The 15,850-nt window shown below is 36.5% G+C and overlaps 1 protein-coding gene across 1 annotated transcript in view; it reads left to right on the top strand.

Moving 5' to 3' along the window:
• The window catches only part of SNAP91 (synaptosome associated protein 91), a 120,233-nt gene that overhangs the window by 19,430 nt on the left and 84,953 nt on the right, over positions 1–15,850 (top strand). The window contains exons 2-3 of the mRNA XM_075202707.1: positions 10,122–10,264; positions 13,379–13,454. Coding sequence (XP_075058808.1) covers positions 10,122–10,264; positions 13,379–13,454 — 219 coding nt within the window. The remainder of the gene's footprint in view (positions 1–10,121; positions 10,265–13,378; positions 13,455–15,850) is intronic.

Raw genomic sequence — 15,850 nt, 5'->3', positions numbered from 1 at the left:
GGGGTGCAGGAGGGGCAGACATATAGTGTGACCGTTTGAATCACAAGGAAGTTACACAGGAGGCCTTAGAAGGGAAATTGAGTTAGGAAATATTTTAATTCAGGGCTTCAGCTTCGCCTGAGCCTGTCTATATTAGACATGCCAACATGAAGCATTTCAACAGGGAAAGCTTTTCTCATGTCTTGTTTTTCCAACTTTGTGACTGTATTGACATGGGTTCAATTAATTAATGCAATTGGCTTGATTTTCAACAGTTATGTGAGCCCATGTTAATTCACTCAAAGTAAGTGGAAAATGCTTTGCTAAACATATCCTTAAGAGATGGATAGTTCTATACATAATTAATATTGGCCTCTTTATCCTGGACAGTGTGTTGCCCCAATGATCCATCCTTTTTCTGTATGCTATGCTATGTCCTCTCAGAGAATGCACACCCTGATTTAGAGTTTTGACGGGTCGGTGCAGCTTAGTCCACCTGTTAATTGTAATATTGTATATGTGATAAAATTGGTTATCGTACACCTTTCACCAACCACTTTTTGATACAGATGGTATTATAAGGTCACTTCCACCTCTTTTTTTTTTTCTCTCCCTTCTGCGTGTCCCTTAAGGGACATGCAGCACAAATGTAGGCAAGTATGTGCTAATTTGATTGAGAAATATCCATTGGGAGGCTTCTAGAAAAAGTGTACTAATTTCAGTATGAGAAATATTCTAGCCATTTAAGGGGTTTATTTCATAGTTGTCTACTCTCCCGGAATGTCTGGAAGCAGGGCAACCTCCCAAATCCTACCAATTCTTTAGTGAAGTGGGGGGCGGGGAATTGTGACGCAATTCCCAGCGTATCGTGTCATCCTGGACCTGCCACTATAGGAGGAAAATTATATAATTTCTTGGATGGAGGGGTCCTAATAATATCAATAGTCTAACTATGCCCCCAGAACATGGCAGTGAGATCTCCCCTCCCGGAGGGGATATCTCAAATGTTGGTAAGTATGTTTTATTTATCATGTGAAAAGCCTAACCTACTTTTGAAAATGAATTTTCTCCAGAGAGGCTCTGTAATTTTTTTTTTATTTTTTTTTTGCATCGCACAATTTATTAAAGGAGTAACACAAGAGAAAGCAGATTTCTCTGATGTTAACCCAGTTTTCGTCAATTATTGCCATCACCATAGAGCTCTATGGGGACTGCAGCTCACTTCTTCCTGATTCCTCCTCTGCAGACTGGCAGATTCTCCCCTCACCTCTGTTATGTTGCAGGCTAGAAATTTGACAACTGTGAAACCAGTACAAATAACTTAACACCGTGCATATACGTTTTTCAGTTTAGGAACAATACCTGAACACTTCATAAAATGTCCAGTCTCCCTCTAAAATCTAGTCGACAATGAGCGATCTTTGGTTTTTATCCCCTGGGAGTTTTAGTTCAACAGCAGAGTCTGAGCTAGATTCATAGAATAAAACTTGTTTGTGCTGGATAAGGAGATGAAAGAACTCTAAGGAGAAGAGATTAATATGTCCTGCCTTGTTGTACCTGTTCAGAGATAAAGGGCTACTTTTAGCATTTATGGGGTTGTATGCTAGGCAGTTCAACAAATGGCATTTTAATATTTCTGTATACCTGTATTTTTGCAATGCACATGACTTTCGCTGCTGCGGTAAGTTAGTGATAAAAGTTATTTCTGGCAAGAAAATTAAATTTATCTTGCTGTGACAGCGCTGGTGAAAAGTTGCTGTCACAGATAGATACATTTCATAAACTATTTATTTTTTTGCTGTGATAAGCGGACAAAAAAAAATGATACTTAATGCTGAAATCAGGGGCAGTTTCATAAATGGTCCCTTTAATTATTTAATCAAGAACTAGCTATGTTGTTGTAGGCTTCTGGTTACAATATAACCTAATCAAATATGAAGACCTGGATTATATGTCCTGTATGAATAAGTCAAGTTGACTCCCAAGTACCATGTAAATGAAAATCCAAATTGATTTTGGTTAGTATATTTTAAAGAACAGTGTGTGTTTGATCCTTTGTCTTTTTTTGCCCCATTATAGTTTTAGTCAATGCTAATTAGTTGTTTATAACAGGTTTGAGTCAACATACAGCATTTTTGTGAGTTTGTACCATGTTCAAATATGACCCTGCTAGATTTTGCAGTCTTCGTCTCAATATTTTTGTTTTCCAAATGGGACCATGGCCTTTCCATTGTATTCTCTGTTACGCTTATATCCTTTATTTTATTATTTCTGACCATAGCTGTACTGAGGTTCTCCACTGTGCGGCTACATATGCCATGTGCCAAATTACCGTATTTCCCCATGTATAAGACCCACCTTTTTCCCCAAAAATTTGGGTCTAAAAACTGGGTGCGTCTTATACAGTCCCAGAGCTATTTACCTCCGAGTCCAGAATGCAGCATGAGTGTTGACAGAGACTCACCCTCCCGCATCCTCGCTCTTGTCTCTTCTCTCTCTGAGCTGTCAATCACGTGACCGAGAGTTCCGATGAGACAAGTCTACTTGTCTACTGCACAGCGTTGACAAGAGACAAGTCATGTAGACACGCTTGGGGCGTGACTGTGACTTGTGTCTTGTCAACAACGCTGTGCAGTAGCGCTGCCTTCCTGTAACTGAAGTGGGACTTTACTGTAAACTCTGCTCTAGACACCTGGGGGTAAATGTATCATACTCCGGTTTCTTCAACTCGGGGGAGTTCGGCGAGATGGCAGCTAAAATTTAAAGCGGCTCTACCTTGTAAAGGGAAACTTTCCTTTACGAGGCAGTGCCGCTTTAAATTTTAGCTGTCATCTCGCCGAACTCCGGCGAGTTGAAGAAACCGGAGTATGATACATTTACCCCCTGATGTGAGATCTCTGCCTTTGTAGATTGAAATCACAACGCATCTAATATAATTGCAATTAATCATCAAACACAGATGAGGACAAACTAATGGATGAGAGTTTTGACAGTGATGAGTAGTTTTATGTTATATATATTTTTTTCAAATTTTGGGCCCCAAAATGAAGGTGCGTCTTATACATGGGTGCGTCTTATACATGAGGAAATACGGTACTTGTTTCATTCATTTTGTGGTCATTTCCATGTGATAATTACATGGTTCATAAATGGCCTACTGCGAGAGCAAGGAAACCCATTTTGGTAAGTATCTGATCAAGTCTGGAAGAAAGGGACACAACAGTGAAGTGTCATAATAAATGGATTTGTTGCATGCTATATCTTGAGTGAAATTGCTCTGCGCATGCTCGGAAACCGACTTTATGCCAGTCAATGCAATTGAATCCAATCCATGTCCAAGCACAAATGATACTTCCGCCCTTCAAGCCTACTACTTGAAGGGCGGAACGGGGGAGTGAAGTAGCGTATGCATGTAGGCAATGTACGGGAGGAAGGGCGTGCAGAGGTCGAACGCACACACATTGGTCTGATTCAAGCTCTGGGCATCTCTTAGGTTTGTGTGTGTTTTGTTTAAGTTGAATCATTTGCACCAGCTACAGGGCAAGTGTAAGTGCCAACTAATAGTGGTGTCTGACATGTATGCGTGCTAGAACATAAATGTGCAAGTAAGAGATACTATTAAAATTTATTTTATCTACAATAATTAACAACGTACTCATTTATGTATTTCATAATAAAAAAAAGTCTTTTTTTTTTTTTTTCTTTTTCTTTCCCTACATATATTGTTAGTAATGATAATGGTGCATGCGTTTTGGTGGTACTTCATCAAGGGCTAATTGAAATTTTAACCTGGGGAGGCAAGACTCGACTCGGCAGCCCATTAGGAACATTTTCTTTTTTGTTTTAAAAACAAAATAAAAATTTTTTTTTTTTTTATTCATTTTTACAAGTCAACATATATAATGCATACCATACAATGTTATTGACAGAGTGAATTGACAATAAAGCAGAAAATAAACATTGAAGGAAGCTCTGATTTGTTACAAGAATGTATGTATGTTACAAAGACATGTTTTTTTAAGGGAAACAAACAGGTAGAAAAAGGTAAGGGAGGAATGACTGAGATGTGGGAGGTTTTTCATATTTGAAATGATAAAGTAATGTTGAGGAACGAATGCAATGATATTCAGGAATGCAGAAGAGTATGCAGGTAATGTGTATACCTGGAGAGGTGAGGATGTCAAACGGTTGATAGTGGAGGTTTGGCTTCATAATGACTCGTCCAGAGAGACCATGGGGGTAAATGTATCATACCCCGGTTTCTTCAACTTCCGCGAGTTCGGCGTTTTCGCAGCTTAAATTTTAAAGCGGCGCTGCCTTGTAAAGGGAAACTTCCCTTTTCAAGGCAGCGCCGCTTTAAATTTAAGCTGCAAAGAGTTGAAGAAACCGGGGTATGATACATTTACCCCCATGTGTTTTGGAAATTTACTGGAGTATCATTAAGAAAAGCTGATATGCTTTCCATTTGATAAACTGACCAATTTTTGTTGATGGTGGCAGGTGTGTGTGTGTGTGTGTATTTTTCCAAGATGCATCTATTAAACATTTAGCTCCGTTTAAGATATGCTTGATTAGTTTTGTATAGGCCGTGTGGTGTCCGGGAGCGGCCTAGGAAGAAGAGTATATAGTGGGGAGTCGGCCATTTTAATCTGAGTAATAGAATCAATACGGGTATTACTTTGTCGCCAATAGAGTTATATTTTTGGACAACTCCACCAAACGTGCGGCAGGGTACCACGTAATCCACATCTTTTCCAACATCGATCTGGGGAATTAGGAAATGTAGTTTGTAGACAGGAGGGGACTAAATACTATCTATAGTAAAGTTTGAAGGAATTTTCCTTTATTCTAACTGAAATTGATGACTTGGCTAAAATAGATCTAATTTTTGACCATTCTTTAGGAGTCGGGGTCTCCCCGGCGTTCTGCTCCCAGGCTATTTCATGGGGATCTTTGTCTGGTAGATTGTAGTTGTTAATCAATTGATACAGAGTAGATATTAGGCCCCTGGTTATTAGGAACATTTTCACCTCTTTTTATTCCATTTTATCTTTCAATTTCGTCTAATGTACATCTCTGTATGGGCAGTCAGCTCCAATGGCTCTAAATGTATTTGTTCTGATTAAATTCAATGTAATGGCAGCATATAAGGTGTTTTTAATGGTGTTAAATAGCAATGCCTTGTATTTTGGTTCATTTGATTTTTGTATCCAGGAAAATGCCTACCCGTGAGTCCAGTTGAGTATTGCTGCCATGAATGTCTCGCAGGCCTTTTACGCTGTCATTGGGTTATATTTTGCTAGCTCTCGGTCCAGTCATCATCGTCCAAAGGGTCACCCAGGTCTCGTTCCTAAGCTATTCAGTGGGGGTCCTGATTAGAATCGGTTGGGTGAGTGAGTTTAGAATATATTGTGTAATTTAAGCCAGGCATTAATGCTCTGCGCACGCACAACGCTTTGATCGTGGCGAGCGGGCGGTCAGTGAGACGTGATTTAACAGAAGTATGAAGATTGCGTATTTGCAGATACTGGTAAAAGTATTTAGATGGTATATTAATTGCTGTTTGAATGGCGGTGAATTGAGGTAAGAGGGTGGACCAGGAGGTATTATTTAAATAGTGGACTTCTTTGGAGAGCATGTATTTTGCTAGCTCTCAATGCAGGGGTTAAGCATAGGTAGAACTTTGTTCAGGACCCCCCTGTTTGTGTCTTTTAAAGTGTGCAAAGTTTAGTGTGTGTGTGTGTGTCTGTGAATTAGAACTATGTTTTTATTTTTTCTTTATTTTTTTTTATTGTATAAGCACCTGTCTCTTCACTCACTGCTCATTCTAGGAGGTAAGGCTAACCTAAGAATGAATAATGATTTGGGTATTTTTGCAGAAAATGCTGAGAATGGAAACATGCCGTTGTGGATGTAATGTGTCCCAGCATGGCTTTGCAAAGAAAACCTCAGAGTCGGCACTTTGACACCAATAATGCATTTTCACATGCGGTTATAGAAGTCTCAGTACATAAGTCGATCTTTATTAAATTATTTCTACGCAAGCTTCTTAAGAATTTAAATGAGCCCTGGGATTCCATGGACCATTTACATCTGTGGTTGTCAACATTTTTCATATTGTTCAACATCGATTTATTATACACTGTTTAAAATATTTGAATGAAGCTGGAATACAAAAAAATAAAAACCATGAGATATTTCGGCTACATCCCAGTTAAATTAAACTCTTATATCAGCCCTTCTATTTAGATAAAAAAATAATTGTTATGATTTTTTGTGTGTCTTATAAGTTCTGCTGCAACCCAGTATGCAATTAGAAACAATAGGACACAAATAACAAGAGTATGTTTGCGATAGTCATAAGTAAATGTGTTATTTTTAATGTACAGATTTATTTGTCCCCCATGTGCAACTGAAATGCCTGTTCCTATTGCATGCTGGAACAACCTGCTTAACGCCATGAATGTCTACTTTGATTTGAAAGTTACCTAGTGTATGTTTTATTTTTAGTATTCTATTTGAAACACTTAAGGCTAGATTTACTAAGCTGCGGGTTTGAAAAAGTGGGGATGTTGCCTATAGCAACCAATCAGATTCTAGCTTTCATTTATTTAGTATCTTCTACAAAATGATAGCTAGAATCTGATTGGTTGCTATGGGCAACATCCCCACTTTTTCAAACCCGCAGCTTAGTAAATCTAGCCCTTGGTGTTTTATAGATCTCCTCTTCCTACTCCCACTCCCCCCAACGACATTTATGGATATTACACCAGTGTCTTGTGTTCCCAAAAACAATTTACATTCTAGAAAATATCTAAATCTGTCTGGTTGCTATGGACAACACTTTCATTTTTCCTTTTTAGAAGGTTTGATAAATCTACCCTCCAGTTTGGATTTTGGTGTGGGTTTTTTTTTTTGTTTAATTTCAGTCTACCAAAACTGCCATTGTGAATTGATTCCAGAATAGACATTCCTTGTCTGGGTGGCAAGTAGATTCACACTTGCCAGTTTAGATAGCTTTACATTTAGTTTTCATGATACTATAGTGTTTAGAATAAAAATCTTTAAAAACACAGATAAATCATTATATATGAAAGTTAAAAAGCATCTAGTTAAATGAACACAAAGTGCAATGGAGATAAAATATTTATCAAAAAGAAGTTTTTAGATTTTTAATTCTATTAAATAGGTAATTTGGCAGCGGTGATATTGTTCCTACGGGCATCCTGTGTTGCATTTGAAATGTATGTCTATGAATGCAGAGTTTGTTAGATTATACATTAGTCACCATTCATAAAATCTTTGCTAGTAAAATATTTGTACTTCTGCACTAGACACGTTGCTACCTTCTGGGAAATCTAGGTACTTGATGAAATATTTGCCAATCTTTCTATTCATTTCGTTTCAAAGTCATGCTGAGTGCATGTATAATTTAAAGGAACTAATCTCATTATTTAATTCCAGAATAAACGAACTGTAAATGTAGGAGCTGATTTTAGTTCTACATTTTCTTTTGAAATTCACTTGAAGTACTCTTTCAGTTAATTATGTATGAACATAAATTAAGTAAGATTGACAACCGAACTGAGGCTTATACTAGGTATTCTCTGTAGAGGACTTTTACTTTTTAGTGTCCCTCTCCAAACAAGTATAAGGGGTCTATTTATCAAGATACCTCAGAGAGAAAATGTTATTGTGCAATTTACAATTTATTTATTTTTTAAAAAAATGCCTGTCTCTGGGTAGCAGAGCGATGCTCAGCTCCCTGGTGACCCTGGCCACCAGTGCCAAGAGTATCCTTACCACTTGCCAATGCCCAACTCCTCCCCCACTGAGATATGCAAATGACATAGTTTCACTAATAAGTTACTGTAAAGCATGTATTGATTTTTTTAATTTAGTATTTCTACAGTCCACTTCATTTCTGAAAATGCTTGTCAGGTTGAACTGGAAGTATGGATTATTTAAGTAAAGATGTTGAAAATGAGCAGAACTGGATATCGATGGTTAATCTGCATTTGTTTAGTGCACCAGTCTCTCTAGCAAAATAAAATAATATTAAAATTCAAGTGTAACTGATTGCTATTGGAATCTTAATTAATAAGCTGCAAAACTTAGAACACCCGATAAGTGCCATAGTTTATTCAAAGTGTTTGGCGGTTTTGCTTCTTCGGTTGGGGTTGATGTACAAATTTGTACCAAAGCCTTAGTACAATAGTTTTTAGATAAAGCCTGTTGCAATCAGATTTTTGTTTCATTAGTCAAGATCATTGCCAATTAAGTCTAAAGTGCCTAATTGATCAGTTGTGTCCAGTACTTTTAGGGTTAACTGTTTATAAAATGGTTGTTTTTAAAAACATATGTTGCAAAAGTGTACTGTAAGCTAACCAAGGTCTGTAAAGAACAGGGAAAGGGAGGGATGTTTAAACCTAAACTAGCACAGGGCCGTAACTAAGGCTGTGCAACAGGGGCGACTGCCCAGGGCGCAACGCTGAAGGGGGGCGCAATATAGGAATATTTTAGATTAATTTGGTTACAATTAAGGGCTAGGGGGGCAGCATTTGTGTTTCTCACCCCAGGCGCTAGAATTCTAAGTTAAGGCTCTTAACTAGCATATTTTCAAAGACCCTTGTTGAATAAAGATCTGATGTGAGCTCTAGCTAACCATTAGATATGGTTTTTTAAAAAAAAAAAAAAAAAAAAAACCTGCACTCTTATATGGGCTCTATTTCCACCAGAAGATAGGAGGAAAAAAATGATTCCCTACTGTCTTAATATAAAATGAAAGTATATGTTGAGCTTCTTTTGTTTTTTACTGTGTACAGACTGCTATGCTCACACCTCAGTCACAGGTTGCTTTTGACGTGTGCAGATAATAAAATAGTATTGCTGATTCATCACCTGTCTGCTCCTCTAAGCAGGATTCTGTTCCCCACATCAGGGAATTGCACTGTGTAAATGGATTCTGTATTATGTAGTAATTGAAGGCTGAGTAATGGATTCCCAGTCTACTTTGAGACATTGCTTGGAGCCCATAACAATACTCTCTTGATAGTGGGTATCAAGAGATGAAAAAAGGATTTAACTGATGTTAACCTTGATGAAACCCCTCCGGGTTTTGTGTGTTTTTGTTTTTTTTGTTGTTTTTTTTGTTGTTTTTTTATATTCTAGCACATTTTTTGAATATTTAATGAGCCTTTTTCCACAAAATACCGTTTGAGGCTCACACTATAATTGCAAAGAAGTCTAGTCAGTATGGAACTATGTACAATTTGCTTTCAATGTGTATGTATGAGAAAAGTTTTGGCAGTTTCACTAACAAAAAAATGAAGAACTTCTAATATGATATGTATAATTTGCTAAGTGGCTTATGGTAACCGTCTTCAAAGAATTGTAGAAACAATTTGGAAATAAATATTTTGTAACTGATTACAATTATATGGGATTTTTTATTAATGTTTTAATGTGTTCTGCACTATCCATAATATTACACTACAGTACAGTAAGTAGTGACCCGAGTTATTGCTCACCAAGGCTTTTCTTTAAATTCTTTTGTAATTACTAACTTCCACAGACTCTGTAGCAGATTCATCATATGGGGAAGAGGCTTATTTTTTTGCTTCTCAGAATACATTTTTTTTTGTGTTTTATATCAATATTTCAAATATTTTTTTAATTCTTAAAAAACAACTAATTTCAAATTATTTTATTTACCACATTCATGGAATGGAAAGCCCAAATCTGAGTAACATATGCAAAAAGCGGTCTGGTGAGTTGATAAATTAAACTTTGCTAATTTTAAAATCTGCATTTTAGGCAAAAAAAAAAAGAGATCACAGTTACTTTCATTATAAATCGTATTTAACTTTGACTTAATTGTCTGGGCATTTTGAAGCCATAACAACAATTCTCCTTTTTTGGAAAAAGGAAACTTTGTGAACATTTGAAATATATTGATTTATATTTTTTATTACAGTCCTTCACATTGCCCCTATAAGAGCATGGAATATAATCACAACTTATGAACATTGTGGTATAATTAGTTATAATTGTACTGTAAGAAAATTCTATGGTTGTATCTATGGTTGTGTTGTTTTCTTGACAAAACTACAGTTCTATGTTTTTTGTTTCTTTTCTTTTAGATTTAATACAGGCTACCAATGAGACAAATGTAAACATCCCTCAAATGGCAGACACGCTGTTTGAACGAGCTACAAATAGCAGCTGGGTGGTTGTGTTTAAAGCCTTAGTCACAACTCATCATCTAATGGTCCATGGTAATGAGGTAAGATTGTCAAATATAGCAATTATTGAAGCAGATTAAAAGTTTTGTAAGACGTCATTTAGACACATGCTGGGTAAAATGGGCAGAATGCGTTTTTAATGGTAAGTTTTCCATTTGCTTTACTTGCGTTTCACTTTTACCAACACGTGCTATTGAACCCAATGGTGGAAGAGGGGGGAGTATACAGTGGTATACCATACTGCCACTTGTCTCCTACTGTCTTCATTGTAAAACTATACAGTTCCATTCTATATACCCCCACTTCTATAAATTTCCGTAATACACTTCTAAATTTCAACTTTGACCACTGATTGAACCTATAATTTGTTACCACCTGAAAAATAGTTCATGAAGTGTTCTAAAATCTTTAAATACAGCATTCGTTTCAGAAAACTGAATGTAATGTATAGTTGTGTACAAGCCCTCAATGTAATATATGTTTGTGATGATCCCTTTTGAGCCTCTATTATTAAATGGAAATTATATTGTATTTACTCTATTTACACACTTTTTTTTATCTTTTGTTATACTTGGTCATAAATCTATATATTTTCTACATATTTGTTTGTGTTAACTTGAGCTGCATCCTTAGCCAAATGAAATTTAAAGATCCTCTATAAAGTCCAATGTAGCGAAGCCCAATAAAACATCTTAGATTACCTGTCTTAATTTACTATACAGTATCCTTTTTTTGCAAAGTCGTATTTTATTTAGCAAAATGAATCCTAGAATATTTTTAATATAAGCATTGTTGCGGTATAACCTTCATGTAAGGGCTCTTGATTTTGCTAAATCTCAGAAAACGATGATATCCAACATGTTTTTATAATTATTCAAGCTGCAAAACTGAACTCATTACACTTAAATGATTGTCTTCTCCTAATCTGGCTGCTTTATGTAAGTTTGAACCATGTCCTATAGAGCGGGACTGCAATAAGTGTTTGACCACGCATTAGATGCACAGATTAATCCTCATAACAATATAGTTTAGCAATATACTTGAGCGCCTGGTAGCATTTAAACACACATAAGTGATATTTATAGAAATATATAATGTTACAAGATCGAACCATATGTTAATGTAAGAAATCCTAGATTTCAACAGTTACTCTTTTATATAAATATTATGGATTTATGGTTAAATTTTCTCAGCAAGACAATTAGTCGTAAGCTATTCTTCTCCGGAAGCATGTATAGACATCTTATTTATTAACATGAGTGAGCGCTTCATCAGTGGAGCTTATTTACAATATATACTGAATGCACAGCGCAAAACACCTTGGTTTTTCTAGAGCACATCTAGGCACATGCCTACTTTACGTTCTGTGCAGGGGCTGGCTGGCAAATTTTACCCTGGGAGGTGTAGACTCTGCTCAGTTGCCTATTAGGATCATTTCAAAGGAAAAGTGCAGGTAGCCCAGAGACTCAACCCAAGGTAGCCCACCGTTGGACCAGGCCAGGGGGCATGTGCCCCCCCCCCCTCCCAGCACAGCCAGTCCCTGGTTCTGTGGAGAGGCAGAAAAATCTGAAGACACATCAAAAGTCTAACATTGTACCCCTTTAGAACCACTAGCTGATAGCTGGTGCAAACAGTCATTTGTGGTGTAAAAATGGCTGTGTGCTCCTCTGTGCAACAAGGAACATGTCTAGTATGTGCCCTTTATCTCTTATTGATAATCTTGTTCAACATGAAGTCTTGTTATTGCAATGTACCCTTAAACATTTTGCTTTTTGCATGTGTTTTTAAATACAGTAATGTTTCCATTTACTAAAAGTTAATTTAACAAATTGCAAAACATTCTGCTGGACAGAGCTTTTTGGTTTGCACAAATTTGTTTGTTTGCCTTGTGTGTATATATGCTCACGTTCCAGTTTTGGGACCTGCCCATGGAATAGCCATCTTTGCCTGGTTTTCATGGACTTATAAAAATCTTTTTGAAAGAGGAAAGAATGGGATGTGTTCCCGGGCTCAATCTGTATCACCCCTTGCACCTTCTCCATTCTTTCAATCTCCGTTAACTAATAATGTCCCTCATTTTCTCTATATGAAATATCTATACATGTTGCTTACAACTTCCCAGCCAGTATAAGTGTTCTGAAGCTCTCAGACTCGGTTGTAGATTATTATTATTATTACTTATTCACTATTATGTAATGATAATAAAATATCACTGATAATGTCGTAGGTAAACTTACCATTCAATTGTAAAAAATAAATAAATTCCTGTCTCGAGTGCTTTAGCTGCAGGACAACAGGGAGTCACAAATATCTAGGGATGCTCAACCTTTCATCAGCTGGAACACCAAAAGTCATTGTTCTGAGACCTCACAAGAGTCCCTAATAGAATTTTAGAAGTAATTTATAGTAGTTCTTCTGCTACAAAAGTTTCTCCACCTGTGGAATAGTCGGGGAAATACTAATCCCCTTTGATCTTTGAGCACTATATCCAGCACGGTGTATCTTTTTAGTGCTGTGTGGTGCAAACTCTCAGAAGCAGTGAGTTGCTTGAAAAATGAGATCAAACACATAGGTTAAAGCTAAAAAGGAGAACAGAATGTACTAGCGACTGATGTATGAGGTGTGGTTGTTTGTTTTGTTTTTGTTAAAAAAAAAATTTACTTTTATTTATTTTTTTTTAAATCTGTTTCTCTTTTCACTTTTCATGCAACTCTTACTTTGAGAAAACTCGCCACACAGAACTAAAGAGAATCTACATGCAGTATTAATAGAATGTGTTGCATATTTCACAAATTGATTATGTAACCCACATGTTGTCCACTTCTAACCAAGACCAATAACTATGCTATTAGCTCTTTTGCCTACTTGTATAACATATTTTTTTTTTTACTTTAATATTTCAAATGCTTTTCTAGCTAAAAAGCAGTTTCAGTTCGGGCAGCTTCATATAATACAACAATGAACATAGTTGTTGATGATTATTTTGTAATTTCTCTGGTAAATTCTGTATAGAACATTGATAGTGTGTGTCTTTTTATATGCTTAAGCAACTCACTCACAAGATAGTATAGACATGCCAGCATGCATTGCTTGTGTTAATTTACATTTTTGAGTTGAATGCTTTTAAATTATGTATTCTATTTTTTTTATTTTAGAGATTCATTCAGTATTTGGCATCTCGGAACACTCTATTTAACCTTAGCAATTTTTTGGACAAAAGTGGATCCCATGGTGAGAATTATATATATATATATTTTTTTCTCCTAATGTATGTTTTGTTTTGTTTTATTATTGTATTCATTCATGCATTGTAACAGGAAATAGAAATATTTTACTCTTGTAACCTGTTATGAATCTTTCACAGCAGGCTCTTCCTAGGGAAAAGATGGTCCAGTAGCTCACATATGTTTTCCTATAGTTGTAGAAAAATAGCATTTTAAAATATCTTGTGAAACTTTTCTGCGGCTACTTTTAGATTACAAAAGGATAACCTTTATGGATGAGATTTAATCTTTTAGGGTTTTTATCCATGGCGTGTTTTCAAGTGACCTTTAGGACCAAGAATTTCTATTATTGTAGCATGAGCAACAAGCACAAAAAAACCATTAAAAGTCACAAGTAGAGTAAGTCAAATAAGCCACTTGTTCGGTACTGCCCCTTTTGTATACAAGTCTCTTTCACTGTCCACATGTGCTGGATTAGTTTTCTTGTAGCAGATTTGAAGGGGGTGTCTTACATTATATTTATGAACAAAATGAAAAATGATTGTCATTTTGTGAAAAGGGGTTCTTCAGTCTTGGCAACGGACACTTGCATTAATTGTTAAACTTAAACTGAAGCCTTCTACGTATGTGTGTCATGCATGTCTGACCTATTACAGAGGGGGGTGGGCCATGATGACTCGCAAATCGCATTAAAAGCCACGCCACTGTCACTTACTTTATCAATTGGCCAGGAACTGGGAGGTTGCTCTGCTCTCCTGGAAATCTGGGAGGACTCCCAGAAATTCGGGAGTCTCCTGGACATTCCGGGAGAGTCGGCAACTATGTGCATAGTGTGAGGACAAACAAAATTTTTTTTAAAAGGAAGACATACATTTATCTCTGCAGGAGGCACCACCGTGCTGTGCACTTTAGAGTCTTATGTCCGACAAAGACAGCCGCAGACTTGGCTCAACGGAACTGACTATGCGGTTCCGGTAAACACAGGAGGCAAAAGCCTCCAAGTAAATAAGAAATAAAAGTAAAAGGGAGAAAGAAATGAAATTGGGACAAAAAAGAGCTGTCCAGCCTGGGCACTAAACTAGGGTCAAGTCTTAAAGTGCCCACACTCCTATCCCACTACACTATACCCCAGTATTTCTGGTGTTCCCCAATGGATGCGAGAGAAATGGACACTGTTTTGTAGTTAATTGTACTTGTTATATACATAATACAATTTGAGTCCCAAAGTATTGCTGCTTCACATAGTCTTATCTAATAACCAGATTGAAACCTAATATATTTAAATGGTTAAAATGTTTTTCCCACACTATACAGTTGCATTTTATCTGCGGTGTAGTTAGCTGCATCCGTCGCACAACGTTTTGGGTATGTGCGGTGTTACAGTAAGATACATTTACAATAGAGACAGGAGTTGTAGCTGCGTCCATTGTGTGGTTGATGCCTCTGACTGGACTGCAGGTAAAACGCTATTGTTTTAGTGTGTGTGTGTGTGTGTGTTTGAGCCCTCAGAGAAAATATTGCAAACTTACAAAATTTACGGTCAGTCAATATTCGTTACAGGTCACAACTTGCACATAATCTCACATACCCATGTTTAGTGGTGGACTTCAACCCTGCATCATAAAAGCAGCATAGCTTGTGCAGGGTCTATTGACTGACTTGACTGGGATGTAGACAGACAGAGAGGACTGGCAGAACAAATGTCAACATACAGAGAAATAATAGCACCAGCTAAAATCATATATAATTACCCAAGTTAAACGCCTACAATATATTTTCTATAGGGAAATACTAAATGAAATATGAGGTCCATCACTGTAACTGTAATTGTTATATTTCAGCAAAAGAGAAGATAAGAAATTAGCTGTGTGATGCACTGATTAATATATTCAAACATAACCTTTATTATGTTTGTTCAAAATGTGTTTATTACAGTAAAATATTCATTAAAACCCAGTGAATTTAAAACATTGATAGTAGAGAAAGTGTACATGAAATTAAAAAAATAAATAAAAACTGATCTCTTGTCTGAGTTCAGACAGTATTCACTAAAGTACAGTCATGGGCAAAAGTTTTGAGAATGACACAAGTATTTGTTTTTACAAAGTTTGCTGCTTCAGTGTTTTTAGACCTTTTTTGTCATATGTTGCTATGGTATACTGAAGTAAAATTGCATAAACTTAATGAAATTGTCAATCAAAGTCTGACACTTATGAAATATTTGTAAAGAGTTAATATTTGCTGTGTTGACCCTTCTTTTTGAAGACCTCTGCAATTCACCCTGACATGCTGTCAATCAACTTATGGGCCACATACTGACTGATGGCCGCCCATTCTTGCCTAATCAGTGCTTGGAGTTTGTCAAAATTTGTGGGTTTTTGTTTGTTCACCCGTCTCTTGAGG

This window comes from Mixophyes fleayi, chromosome 3 (genome assembly GCF_038048845.1).
Source record: "Mixophyes fleayi isolate aMixFle1 chromosome 3, aMixFle1.hap1, whole genome shotgun sequence".
NCBI classification, from domain to species: domain Eukaryota; kingdom Metazoa; phylum Chordata; class Amphibia; order Anura; family Limnodynastidae; genus Mixophyes; species Mixophyes fleayi.
This window is presented reverse-complemented; position numbering and strand designations above follow the sequence as displayed.